Below are 13,602 nucleotides of genomic sequence, written 5' to 3' on the forward strand. Positions count from 1 at the left end.
AGTTCTTTGTAAGAAAACATTTAGACATGTTTTAATTATACAAATTCTACTTTTGTTTTCCTGAGGGATCTGGGGATTTTTCTGGGTCAGTGGTGGGACTGGAACTCTAGGCCTGGGGGCTGTCCCTCAGCTCTTCAGCTCAAGGCTAGCACTCTACCACTTGAGCCACAGCACCACTTCCAGTTTTCTGGTGGTTTATTGAAGATAAGAGTCTCATGGACTTTCCTGCCTGGGCTGGCTTTGAACTGCGATCCTCAGATCTCAGGCTCCTGAACAGCTAGGATTACAGGCATGAGCCCCCAATACCTGGCAAAACCTGGAATTCTTACTGTAAGCCTGGATACATTAAAAAAGTTTTTTTGCTTTCTAAAAAACCTAATATAGTAAAAATACAGGAAACTGTAGGTTTTTTTTTTTACCTTTGGGGATCAGAATTGAAAGTTAGGAAGGGCCTTCCATGATATAAATGGATTTGTGATATTTTGGCTGTTGAGTTTTAGCTTCATTATGTCGCTTGTGAGCTTGATTGTGGCCCCATACAAGGGTAAGCTCCCTTAAGGAGGGCTCATTATTAAAACTTGTGTTCTGGACAGTTGTCACATCATGTACTATATAAAGAAATATGCATAAATACTCTCCCAGGAGGTCAGACATGACAACAAAGGGAAGAAAAAAGAATCAAATTGTATGGCTTAAACCTCATTTAAGTTATAAACAAACAATAAGGCTTCCAAGTCAGATGCTGGCTTATGCATGTCGGTAATCCCAGCTACTCAGGAGGCTGAGATCTGAGGACTGCGATTTGAAGCCAGCTTGGCAGGAAGGTCTATGTGAGTCTTATCTCCTATCAATCACCAAAAAGCCGGAAGTAGAGCTATGGCTGAAGTAGTAGAGCAGCAGAGTGCTAGCCTGGATCAGAAAGCTCAGGGACAGTGTGCAAGCCCTGAGTTCAAATTCTAGGCCTTACACCATGAGTAAAACAATGGTATTGCCTATGGTTACAAAAAACTAATAACCCAATCTTTCTTAATTGTGGGTTCTTGTCTAAGGGCAGGATCATTCAACCTTAAAAAAAAGCACGTGTCTCAAATATAGATTAAGAAGAACAGTAAATGCACATAACAGCAAATAAAAAGAACATTAAAAAACACCTTCTTATGCTACAATTACAATGCACGTGTGTGAATCCTGAATGTTTTCAACTAGAAAAAAACCTTGAGATTCCAGAAGTTAGTTCTCCTGATCACCCTTCAATTTCTCAGGCCTCAGAACTTTACTAATGGAGGAAGGGGGGAATCTGAAAGCAGGAAGCAAGAGAGAGGATGAGGTGGTGAAGGCTGGTGAAAGTTGGGTCGATACAGCCAGCAGAGTGCACACACTTGCAGACGGTGTTAGGCACCACTAATTAGTGTTCACAGGCTGCACATCTAACTTCCTGAAACAGAGCCCTAGTGAACAACAGACAGCTTCTCTCTGATTTGTTTTCGCTTAAAAATAATTAAGCACAATTAATAGCCCTGGAAGGAAAGTAATAGCATTTTTTTTAAAAAGACTCTTGAATGATTAGCATGCTCTCTCTAATTACAGGGTCCACAGTTACCCTCTCTCTCCTGAGTTTTACTGGCTATGTCAGTATTCCACAACATAAAAAATTATTTAATAAAAACATCCACATCCACATTTATTGGTTGCTATTAAATATTCTTCAAGGCCTTTCTAATTTGAAGCTAGTAATAATGATCATAATAAGTACAATTTGCAGCATCAGTTAAGTCCTGGCTCTAACAGAGGGTATGGCACTGTATTTGTAACATCTCATTTAAGTCTTTGAACCAAAGGAAGTAGGAACTAATTTGGCACATGAGGAGACTGGGGTTCACAGAGGAGAGGGGACCAAAGTAGAAGTCTTTGTATCAGAGAGGGGTATCTTCCCTTAAATCCTGTGCCAATAACATTAGATATTGGCACTCCTCCTTTACGCACAAAGCTTACCAACACAAGTATTTCCCCTCAACCCTGGAAAATAATCTACTAGGACAAATTATACAGCAACTAAGCCATGCCAGAAATTGCCCAGGCCTAGAAAAAAAAACACAAAAAACAGCACAAAAGAAAATCACATTCATGAAGAAGTCTCTCTGCCCTTTGCAGGTCACTCAGTGTGACACCCTTCTTCCCCCCACTGAAGGCAGCTCACAGATGCACTGGGAAGGACCAGCCTTAGGCCCCCTTCCTGGGACTGTAACTAACCCACTACATCCATTCACAGTGTCTCAGGCAGGAAAAAGAAAAAACCAAAAACCATTAAACGCTTTAAGGCCATTTGAGACCATTTCCCCCAAATCCCATCCTCAAGGGAAGGCAAGCCAATTCCTGAAAGATTGCAGAGAATACTCACTGCTCCCCAGGGGCCTGTTCTCCACTGGTTCCCACCTAGCACGTGGGTCCGGCTAGGGCTGGCGCTCCTGGGGCGGTAGTCCTCGTTTTGGAATGGATGCTGAGCAAGGCTGTCTGGGGTCCATTGCAGGCAGGGGGACATGGAACAGTCCTGGTCCGTCTCGGGGATATAATCCGGGTCGCACTCACTCTGATCAACCACGTGGTCACTGTAGTTGACACATACCACTTGCCGAGTTGCCCTACCTTGCCCACATGTCACCGAACACTACATTGGATATCGAGAAAGGAAAAAGCCTCGGTCATTGGGGTAAGCCATTGCGTGCACATTTGAATGTACATTCTGCAAGTGCTGCAACAATGTCCAGTGTGCTGAGGCCAAAAGTCACCCTTGACTGTTCTCTTTTCTCCCCACCCAATGTCCACTTCCCTAAGAAATCCACTCAGCTTGCTATTCAAAATATATTCCTCGCTGGGTGCCGGTGGTTCACACCTGTAATCCCAGCTTCTAAGAAGACTGAGATCTGAGGATTGCAGTGTGAAGCTAGTCCAGGTAGAAAAGTCTGTGAGATTCTTATCTCCAATGAACCACCAAAAAAGCCAAATGTGGCTCGAGTAGGAGAGTGATAGCCTTGAGTAAAAAAGTTAAGGGAGCATTCAGATCCTGAGTTCAAGCTCCAATACCATCACTAAAATGTATGTGCACACAACACTTCTGTGAAAGCAAAACACCAGTCTCTATGCCATTATTCTGCTTGACTTATTTCAAGTACTTATTGGTATTTGTTGCTTTATACACATACTTACTTTGTATGTGTATGTGTGTGTGCACACTAGTACTGGAGCTTGAATTCAGGGTCTGGCACTCTCCCTTAGCTCTTTTCACTTAATGCTGGTGCTCTACCACCTGAGACAAACCTCCATTTCTGGAAGTTTTTGGTGGTTAATTGATGATAAGAGTCTAGCTTCCATTTATTTCGTTGACTGGGTCCTCCACTGGAACAAACTCCATGAAGGTGGGGACTTTATGATTCATTACTCACTGCCCTTTCATATCTAATGAGTGAATAGACAGATGGATCTGATAGATATATGAACTGATGGGTGGATAGGCTCAAGGATAGACAGACAGATGAATTTGGAGATTCAAAGCGTTGAGTGTGAGATCTCTCTCATTTCTTGAGTACCTACTTTTTGCTAAGCATTCAACATATAATCTCAATAATCCACACAACAAGCTAATCAAGACAAAGGTTCATCTATTTGTATAAAAACCCACGATAGAGCTCTTGCTGGGGAACCCAGAATGAGTTGACTTTAAGGAACTACGGAATGCAGTGGGCACCAAAAACACAAATTCGGAATATCTAACCTACACTCTTCTCTCCTCTTGCCACTTTTGGAGAGCTACAAACCTTTCTATACTGTGCAGATTTGCTAAAGTCGTGGATTTCCAATCAGCCCCAAAGGGCAGGTGGCTCAAGCAGAGGGCAAAATGGTCTATCCAGCTTGGTTTTGAAACACATGTATATCTCATACACTTGATTAACATTCCTTGCTCATTTGACCCGCTGACTATACGTAAAGCAGAGTAACTGAAATCACAAACCAAGTTCAACACAGAACTACTATTCCTTCACATTTGGGGTTCCTCCCTAGCTCCTTGTACCTCTCATTGTTGCCCCAATTCAGCCCAATCCCACAGAATTCACTTGCTTACAGAGCTCCAGTCCAAAGCTTTCCACTGCCCACAGGGTGTCACGGCACATTCCTCCTTAGCCACTGGCCTAGGCAGCATGGCACACGCGTTCTCATCAGCCACAGAGCCATCCTCATCCCGACAACTGACGTATCTCATCCGGGTCCCTTTCCCACAGGTAGCTGAGCACTGGAGGTTGGAGTCAAGCAATGCAGACAGCTCACTTGAAATGGACAGCACCGACTTCCTCAGTCTTCCAGGGAACCCCTGCCACCCTCCTCCCCCTCACTTCTCCCACCCCACTTCTTACAGGAGTCCAAGATCCAAATCGCCACTGGGTTCTTGGAACACCATGTGAGCTTCTCCTTGCTTCTGGGGCCAGGGGAAGAGGATGACAAGATGGTAATTCACAGTCCTAGAAAGGGGGAAAAGGCTCATTACTTTCAGGTCTACAACACATTTCAATGGTCATGGTGTATAAGAATGAGTGTGTGTGTGTATATACATATACATGTACATGTACATATACATATACATATACATAGACACATCATGCTAAGAGTTGTATGACCTCAGATTTCATTTCTACAAGTCATACAATTTCCCTCTACCCTCAACTGTGAAACAGTACAGTACATGATCTAAGAAACTTTAACATTGCCTGCCCAGGGGCTACTTAATGATTTTGTGTGTGTGTGTGTGTGTGTGTGTGTGTGTGTGTGTGTGTGTGTGTGTGCGCGCGCGTGTTAGCACTAGGGCATGAACTCAGGACCTGTGTGCTGCCCCTTAGCTTTATCACTCAAGTGCTCTACCACTTGAGCCATAGCTTCACTTCTGGCTTTTTTCTCCTGGTGGTTAATTAGAGATAAGAATCTCACAGACTTTCCTGCCTAAGCTGGCTTGGAACCATGATCCTCAGATCTTAGCCTTCTGGGCAGCTAGGACAACAAGTGTGAGTTGACAACACTTGGCTGCTTAATGATTTTATTTACATGTTAATTATAAAGAAACAAAAACACTGTAATGCAACCCATATGTCTAGAAAAGTAACATTTAAACAAATTATTACCTGTTAATGTTTAAAAATTCTCAAGGTTAAATTCTGTTCTCACATTAAAGTTTTTCCTAATCAGACTTCGTCAATCATGAACTTGTTTTCCCAGTTTACCTAATGATAACACCCAAGGCCCTGAAGGTCATGTCTAGATAGAAAAGGTGTATTCAACAGGCCAATGCCTGTAATTTCCTCCACTACCCTTCAATCACAGAGACAGAAGTCCCTATAAAGAATCCAGCCATCTGTGTGCAGATAATATTCTCAGGCTTACAGAAGGAAAAAAAGAAAAACAAAGTACACACCTGCTCATAATTATTCTCAGACTCAGTGCTTGCCAAGGATTACGTGACTTAATTCCTATCTACCAAAAGCCTAAGAGCTGGCAGGCATAAGTCTGAGGCTGAACATGACTGGTGCTCCCTTGCCTTGAAACCTTACACGTAGAACGTTGACAGTCTGTGACTTGGCTCCAGATCTTCCCATCCCTTTGCCTGTGGTCCAAGGAAAACCACAGGAGACTTGGCAGTAAAGAAATTATTTGTCGGGTGCACATAGCTTGTGTCTGTAATCCTGTACTCAGGAAGCTGAGTCTCACAACTGCAGTTCAAAGCCAGCCCTGGCAGAAAAGTTTGTGAGACTTTTATCTCCAATTAAACCAGCCAAAAGCCAAAAGTGGAGCTGTGGCTCAAATGACAGAGTGCTATCCTTGAGCAAAAACTTCAGGGACAGCATCCAGGCCTTGAGTTCAAGCCCCACAACCAGCACAAAAAAACAATAACAACAAGAAGGAATTATCTACATGCAGCAATTGGGGGAGCCCTATAGTCAAATGGGTATCATAGAATATCAGAGAGAAATTATGTTTGGAACTTCAAGGGGATCAACAAGTCTTTACTTGATGCTTATTTTAACACGGTGTGGCTAACATTTCCCAGTCATTTATCACCCGGCCATTTGGGACACTTCTATGAAAAAAAATGACACAGGTCTCCATGTGCTGTTTTATGAATTAATCAACGATAATGTCATAAACAACAGAGACACATGCATTCACTTTGTAGAAGTGAAATGAAGCAAGAGAGTCATGCTCAGCCCAAGGCTGTCCACCGGCTGCACGGGCCTCACTGTGAGCAGCAGTTGTGCACCCAGTCTGGGTTCAAATCCTGCCTTCACCAACTAGCAATGGTGAGTCTTCTCTTGACATAAGTGATACAAAATCAGGTACAAACCATAAAAGTATGCAAGTAAAAGAAAAAGATGGTGTATGTATATGTGTGTCAGGTACACACATCTGTTTGTAGATATTTGCATATATGTAGAAATTATATACCTATAGAGGTATGTTAGTATACATTTTGCCAAGCTAAAGCAATAAAACATACAATTATGTTAATGTCCATATAGCAACTGATTTTTATAAAATACTTCTGTTGATTTTTGCTGCTTTTGAACCTATTGCCAAACTGTGATTTTAATTGTCAAATAAATGTAGTTCGGATGTAAACACTGCTTGATATCTTGTTTATGCTGAAGAGAAGGGTGAAGGGAAATGAGAAGGTGTTTGTCAGAATCTGACTCATTCAGATAATTTTTAAATACTAGAAAAATATTTCCTTGCTTTTGGGGTGCTATTCAGAATGTCAGAGCTACAGATGGAAGATTCTTTCAAATTTAATTGGCATTGTTAACGTTCTTTCCATTCAAGTCTAAGCAACTAAGATAATGAGTGAATGATAGCACCCATCAAATTCTAGGTGTGAATACTATCAAAGCTAATTTCAAGCTATTAACTTCATGTCAATCAACCTTGGAAAGAGAAGGTCTGTGGTACACCATTATATAATATATCGATCATATGTAAATAACCACAGGAGTAATAGTAAAGATAACTCGAAAGTCATCTGTTCTAAACATTTAATATCATCTGCTTGATTACAGACTTATATTTTCAATTTTTAATAATGGCTACATTTAAACTCCAGCTCATAAAGCGCTTGAAGTTTTTAGTTGGCTGATATGTGCTAATCTAAGCTAGTTTAGCTACTCTTTCTGAACTTAGGACATAGTTAATGAAGTCTATGAAGAAATCACTGGGGCAAAAAAAGGAGTTTAAGTAAATGAGACCAACATTTGCCATCCAATAAGAACTGATATCAAACCTCTATTGAAAAAGAGCAGAACAGGGCTGGGAAGGTGGCTCAGTGGTAGAGCGCTTGCCTTGCATGCCTGAGGCCCTGGGTTCGATTCCTCAGCACCGCATAAGCAAAAAGAAAAAAGCTGGAAGTGGTGCTGTGGCTCAAGTGGTAGAGCGCTAGCCTTGAGCTGAAGAGCTGAGGGACAGCGCCCAGGCCCAGAGTTCAGGCTGCACGACTGGATCCCCCCCCCAAAAAAGAAAAAAGAAAAAGAGCAGAACAAAAGATTAGATTCTAAACGTAATAAACATTTAAATCTAAATTGAACCAACCAGTTATTCTGCCTATATCATGTTCAATAAGAAGATTTTGATTTTGTCTGAACCAATGGGAAGTTCTGGTGTCTTAGGACCCAAAGCTAGGCACAGAGGTGAAGGCAGGAACTCACCTGGGTATCAGTGGGTCTTGTCGCAGCATTGCAGTCATTATCATCCACCACCGACATGTAAGCCCCAAGGATGCACTTTACCGCCCTGCGCTGGTATCCCTGGCCACAGGTGACACTGCACTGGGGGAAGAAAATGAGACAAGTTCAGCAAGCTTCTTTTTCCTTTTCCCTGCCCCTCCCCTCCCCCTATCACTTTCTATCATATATATCCAGAGGGTAGACATCCAAAGAGATAAGGAAAAAGTGGAAAATCCTGAATTAAAATGATACCTTATCATATGATTATTATAAAATATTTGTAATTATTTCTGCCTCCTATTCCTGCTTTCCTGACTGCTATCTCCAGGGAGGAAGGGAGCATGTGGTCATGGTTTGTACACCTCTCACACTGCTTAGCAGAATGCATGACTGGAACAGGTACTCAGTGGAGTCCTGTAATTTTGACCTTAGTTGACTGATTCAAAAACACGTAATTTTCAGGGATGCTTAGTTTTCCTCAAAATTATGTATTAAAAACAGCAAGATTTCAGGAACCACCTTTGTATGTGATAACCAAAAAGCTGGCTAAATATAGCACAAAGTATAGCTAATAAAGGAAACAATGAAGCCACTAAAAGGCACACTGTTGAATATTTAAAAGCACTGGAAGAAAAAGTATGTTGGAAGAGTAATGTCATAGAAATAGCAGAGTAAGAACCTGTAAGAATTATTCCCTCCACTGAAACAACCAGAAAACTGGCAAAACTGACAGAATCCACTTCTTTGGAACTTTGGAGCCTGATTAAAAAAATTACAGCCATCAGATGGTACTTAATGAAGAAGGATGCTGTTAATCTTGGTAGCAAAGAGCCATAGTGTTTCTGGCTTTTCCATCTATCAAACTGACCACTTCTCTCACTACACAGAGGACAATTTCCAAGTAACTCTCAATATAGCTACGTAGAAAGTACCACAAGGACTTCTCTGACCATAAGGAAACAAGGCTCAGCATTAGCTATAGAAGCAAAACCGGAGAGTTCACAAATAAGAGGAAAACGAATATATTCTGAAACAACCAAGAGGTCAGGAAGAAATAACAAGCAATGGCAGAAAATCCTATGAGGAAAAAAAGTCATGAGATGCAGTGAAATTTGTAGTGTACTGGCTATAAAAAAAGATGATCTCAAATCAATTACCTAACTTTATATCTTAAAGAATTAAGAGGAAGAATAAACCAAACCCAGAATAAGAAGAAAGAGAGAAAAAAAAAAGATTAGAGTAGAGAGCAAGGAAATAGATGAAAGCAACAGAGAGGGGCTGGAGTATAACTCAGTGGTAGGACATGACGTCTTGGATTCAATGTATTAAAGTACATTATGTAAAATTTCTTTCATGAACATTTATGACTTCAATCATATTTTAAAAACTACTTATTTCTTTCAGTTGTGTGATAAGTCAAAGGAAGAACAAATCTCCTGTTATAAGATGCACTCAGAATGGCCTGATATGAACATGGATTTTTAGAAAAACAAATAGTCCTGTCAGCTTTAATAGATATATTCCAAACTTGACAGTGACCTGAAGTGTGTTCTCATCCTCTTATTCCCTACATACATGCAGATGTGGCAAAAGGATTAGATTTAGAAATGTGACTGGAATCTTCCCTGTTTATGCAGATCCGATTGGCTATTATGTTACTGAATGCTATGAGATGGGAAAACAACAAGGAAAACAGAGACTGTAAGGGGGTAGTAGTAACACAGCTCCTCCTACTTTGCGATGCAAGTTTGGAAATGAAGACAGAGGCTACAGGACAGAAGTGGCCTTGGATGGAGCGGGTGAAGGGAGAGTCATTCTGCAAGAGATTACATAAATGACAGCAAACAGCTGCTTGACTTCTTTTAGGAACAGGGAGTGCTGCTTAAGTATGAGGCAGAGCTCTCTTGCGTCTATATTAGGAAGGCCTGCATTCCGAGAGTAAACGCAAGTCAGAGGGAGACACTCTCTCTTTTAGGAATGGTTCGAGTGAAGAGCATGGAACCTCGGAAAGGATTCCGTCCAAGCTTGATCATTCTGTACCCTACGATCTAATTAATTACGTTTGAACACTCTGATTTATGAGAGGCGAGCATTGCATTTATAATGTCAGGAACCAAAATATCCCTTCTAGATTCCAATCCAGACTCTCCTGCGAAAGGCACTGGCTTTCTGTAGCAGATCAGCAGAGGCCCAGGAAGAGATAACATCAGCCAGACGCCACTTCTGTTGCACTTTTGTTTAAATGCTCGTGTGCTATTGAAACCATGCGGTGAAACACGCACGTGGGTTTGTAGCTTGGGCTGTTGGCTCCAGCAGGGAAGAGACAGGAAAGCCATGCATGCTTGACCTGTCTCCCCCACCACCAAGGTGCTGTACCTGCCACACACACACCCCACCCAGCCTGTTAAAGAAGCCGGCCACTGGAATGTCCCTCTGTAAGCCCTCTCCAGATAAGGAGGGGAAAATGCAGTTAAGAATCTAATCGTTTTCCAAATACCTGCCCCCAGGAACCCGCCTGCCAGGATGCACATTCCGGTTGCTGACAGGTCTGCATAGAGACGGGCTTGGCCGCGGCGTCACACATTCTGTCGTTCAACCGATCCTCGCCAAAGTGACACCAGACCTGGCGGTGCTTATGGCCTTTCCCACAAGTCACCAAGCACTGGAATGAAAAAGCGGAGCCAGTCAAGGTCATCTCTGATCAATGGGATGTGGGTTACTCATGGATTAGGATTAACAGATGTATGCTTTTTACACACACACACACACACACACACACACACACACACACACACACACACTTCTCTAACACTCCAAGAGTCACTTCCCTCTTTTTTCTGTTTCATTCTTTCTGCATCTATCTTCTCTCTTTCACGCTCTGTGTACCTCTAGTCTCTGAGCCAGTTTCAAATACAGAATGAATTCAACAAATCATTAAAATTCTAAAACATCAAAAAAAAAAATCCCACAAAACAACAATCTTGATTTTTCTAACATGGGAGTGGAGCAGGGGAATTGTGAGTCAGACCAACCTGGATTTTAACTCCTACACAAACAACTCAGCCTCTGTGGGTCTCAATTTCCTCAGACTACTGACTGCAAAGGGTTGTGAAATTTACATGGAAAAAAAAGACCCAATACAGTGTTTAACACAATTTTCCTTAAAAAGAAAAGGTTCATTGAAATCATCATTACTATTCTCCCTCACTTTAGAAGATTGAAGAAACAGAGAACAGACATTAAAGGTAATATTATAATAATCCCAAATCTCAACTACCCAAGGGTCTCATTATCAACGCTTTGTTGCTTTCTTTCTAGTCTTTTTACCTAAGGAATTGTGAGTCATAATGAACTTACAGTTTGATTTCCCATTTTATCAAGTATTGCTATAGAAGTTTATGATTCAATCCAAAATGATCTTTAGTTAGTATCGATGATCTAAGTAAAATTTAAATGTATTACCTTCTTTCATCTTTTCTTTCGTCAATCAAATACTGAAAGTTTATCTGGACCTAAAGCTCTGGGATGACTTGTCAATATGACCAGAAAAGAGTCACTGCCAATCATATACTGTTACTTGTCCACTATTTCCTCAGTGCTAACCGAATCCCTCAGATTTATCTGATAGTGAAAACACACACACACACACACACACACAGAGTTAACACTGTAACTGTGGATGGGAGAAGGGGGTACTAGAAGACTCAGTTTCCCCACACTCCCAAACTGACCAGTTAACATGGAGCTTCTGATCCCTTTGTGTTCACCGCACCATCCCTGAAGGCAGTGGAAGAAAACACCTTCTTGATGAGAATCTCATCAGGCTGAATAGCACTGAGGCATATTAACAGCGAGTGTGAATACTACTATACTGTAAGACCAAGAAAGAGGTTGTACTTCTTTCTTTTGCTGTCTAGGGCCACAAGGAATAAAGGAATTGTCCTGTGCTTCATAAAGCAAGGGGTGATGAAAGGCATAGATGTGGAATATTCTGTTTGTCTCAGTCTTTTTTCTTTAGCCTCGTTTCCTCCAGCAACTGGATGTGTTAGTCAGGTAGACACTTGCTGGGGTCTGATTCTCTTACTTCAAAGACACAGAAGTGGGACACAGCTTGTTGGATGCCCTTAGGATTACTAAATCCCCAATTTCCACTCAGGAACTTAGTTATGGCTCAAAGAATAGGGAAAGCAAGGAACAGCCTTCCAAGTCCCCAGTGATTAAGCTAATCCCATGGTGACTCTGAGGTCACCGGTGAAATTCTCACCTCCAATACTATAGTCATGATGTGCGTGGGGAACTAACACTGTTGCTTCTTTAAGGGAGAAGGGAGAATGTGCAGCAGGCCTAGCTTTCAATAGGCCAGGGGAGACCCAGCATCAGGGGTTCTGAGATGATCTAAGTGAACCTCCCCTCTCACCTCTGACCAGTCTCCCGATTTCCACTGTGGACACGCAAACTCATTGCATCTCTGCACAGTGACTTTCTCTTGATGTATGCATTTGCTGTCATCCAGGACATCATTTCGAGTGTTGACACAAATAGCCCTCCTTCTCTGGCTTCCGCCATCACAGCTCTTAGAACACTATGTGAACAAAAAAACACAAAAAAGAAGTAAAACCTTTGCTGAATTTCCCGTAAGGCACGCACATGATATGGGCTATGCTGTTTCTTCTGACTCTAAACAAACCATCAACTTTGGTCAGTGCTCTCCCCAGTTTTCATTTTGAAGAAATCTTCTCATGTAATCTGTTTATCAGATTCATGTCAATATTAACTTACTGGTGTAGGAAAAGAAAATTGAAAATGGCCTGTAGGGATAGAAAAGCGATTGGTTGTTGATTTTACCACTCACAATTTTCCACATCCCATACCCATGTCAGACATTACAAGTCAATCAGGGAATTCTTCCCTACTAAGTTTGAATGGGGTCAGACATCATAAATCAATCAGGACTTTCTTTGCTGTGCAGCTTAAATGAGGTTTTGTAATATAACTCTGGGAAGAACTACCACCAACACATCATACTTAGCGTCTAAGAAGATTCCATTGGAGTAAGAACCAACTTACTTCGGTCCAAGCAGAATAGCGCCAGCCACCGGTGTTACACTCTCCTGAGCATTTTTCCCGGTTGCTTGGTTTGGGTTGATTACTGCAAAAACTATCATCAACCTTCTCGGTCTTTCCATCTAGCCTACTGTATTTGGCACAGTAGATGTCTACAGTACGATAACCCAAACCACACTGGGCACTGCATTCACTCCTGCTGGCAACATGCCACCTGTCAATACATAATGAGGAGAATTTAACACACACACACACACACACACACACACACACACACACACACACACAAAACCTATTTATCCAACTAGTACAAGAATGGAGTTCCTTTCTTCTTAATTCAAATACCAAGAAGCTCAAAGCCAAACCCAGTTACTAAAACCCAGTTTTACAGCAAAATATCCATATATTTTTCATGCCTTCCAATTTATATGGCTGTTCCAGAATGACTGCCACTGGTGCTAACTTTGTGACGATTCTTGCCTGATAAACTTAGTCTGAAATTCAACTAACTGAAAAGGCAGGGGGAGGGAGGATCCAATAGAGGGAAAAAAAAATATTTTTTAAAAGCTCAAGCTCATTGATAGAGGGACACATAATTGGGACTGCATTTGTGAAGTTGTTTGTTTGGTTTTTGGTCTTAGGGCTTAAAGGCCTGGGCACTGTCCCTGAGCAATTTTGCTCAAGGCTAGCACTGCTCTACCACTTTGAACCACAGCGCCACTTCCTGTTCTCTGGTGGCTAATTGGAGATAAGAGTCTCAGGAACTTTCCTGCCCAGGCTGGCTTTG

At 41.8% G+C, this 13,602-nt stretch overlaps 1 protein-coding gene across 1 annotated transcript in view; it reads right to left on the minus strand.

The window, feature by feature from the left end:
* Adamts9 (ADAM metallopeptidase with thrombospondin type 1 motif 9) overlaps nt 1-13,602 on the minus strand; it is a 148,271-nt gene that overhangs the window by 66,020 nt on the left and 68,649 nt on the right. Inside the window, exons 20-26 of the mRNA XM_042680270.1 lie at nt 12,819-13,029; nt 12,169-12,333; nt 10,249-10,413; nt 7,734-7,853; nt 4,407-4,511; nt 4,118-4,285; nt 2,399-2,665 (exon numbers count right to left, since the gene is read on the minus strand). Coding sequence (XP_042536204.1) covers nt 2,399-2,665; nt 4,118-4,285; nt 4,407-4,511; nt 7,734-7,853; nt 10,249-10,413; nt 12,169-12,333; nt 12,819-13,029 — 1,201 coding nt within the window. The remainder of the gene's footprint in view (nt 1-2,398; nt 2,666-4,117; nt 4,286-4,406; nt 4,512-7,733; nt 7,854-10,248; nt 10,414-12,168; nt 12,334-12,818; nt 13,030-13,602) is intronic.

This window comes from Dipodomys spectabilis, unplaced genomic scaffold (assembly GCF_019054845.1).
Source record: "Dipodomys spectabilis isolate Male_0828 unplaced genomic scaffold, ASM1905484v1 ptg000054l, whole genome shotgun sequence".
Classification (NCBI taxonomy): Eukaryota; Metazoa; Chordata; class Mammalia; order Rodentia; family Heteromyidae; genus Dipodomys; species Dipodomys spectabilis.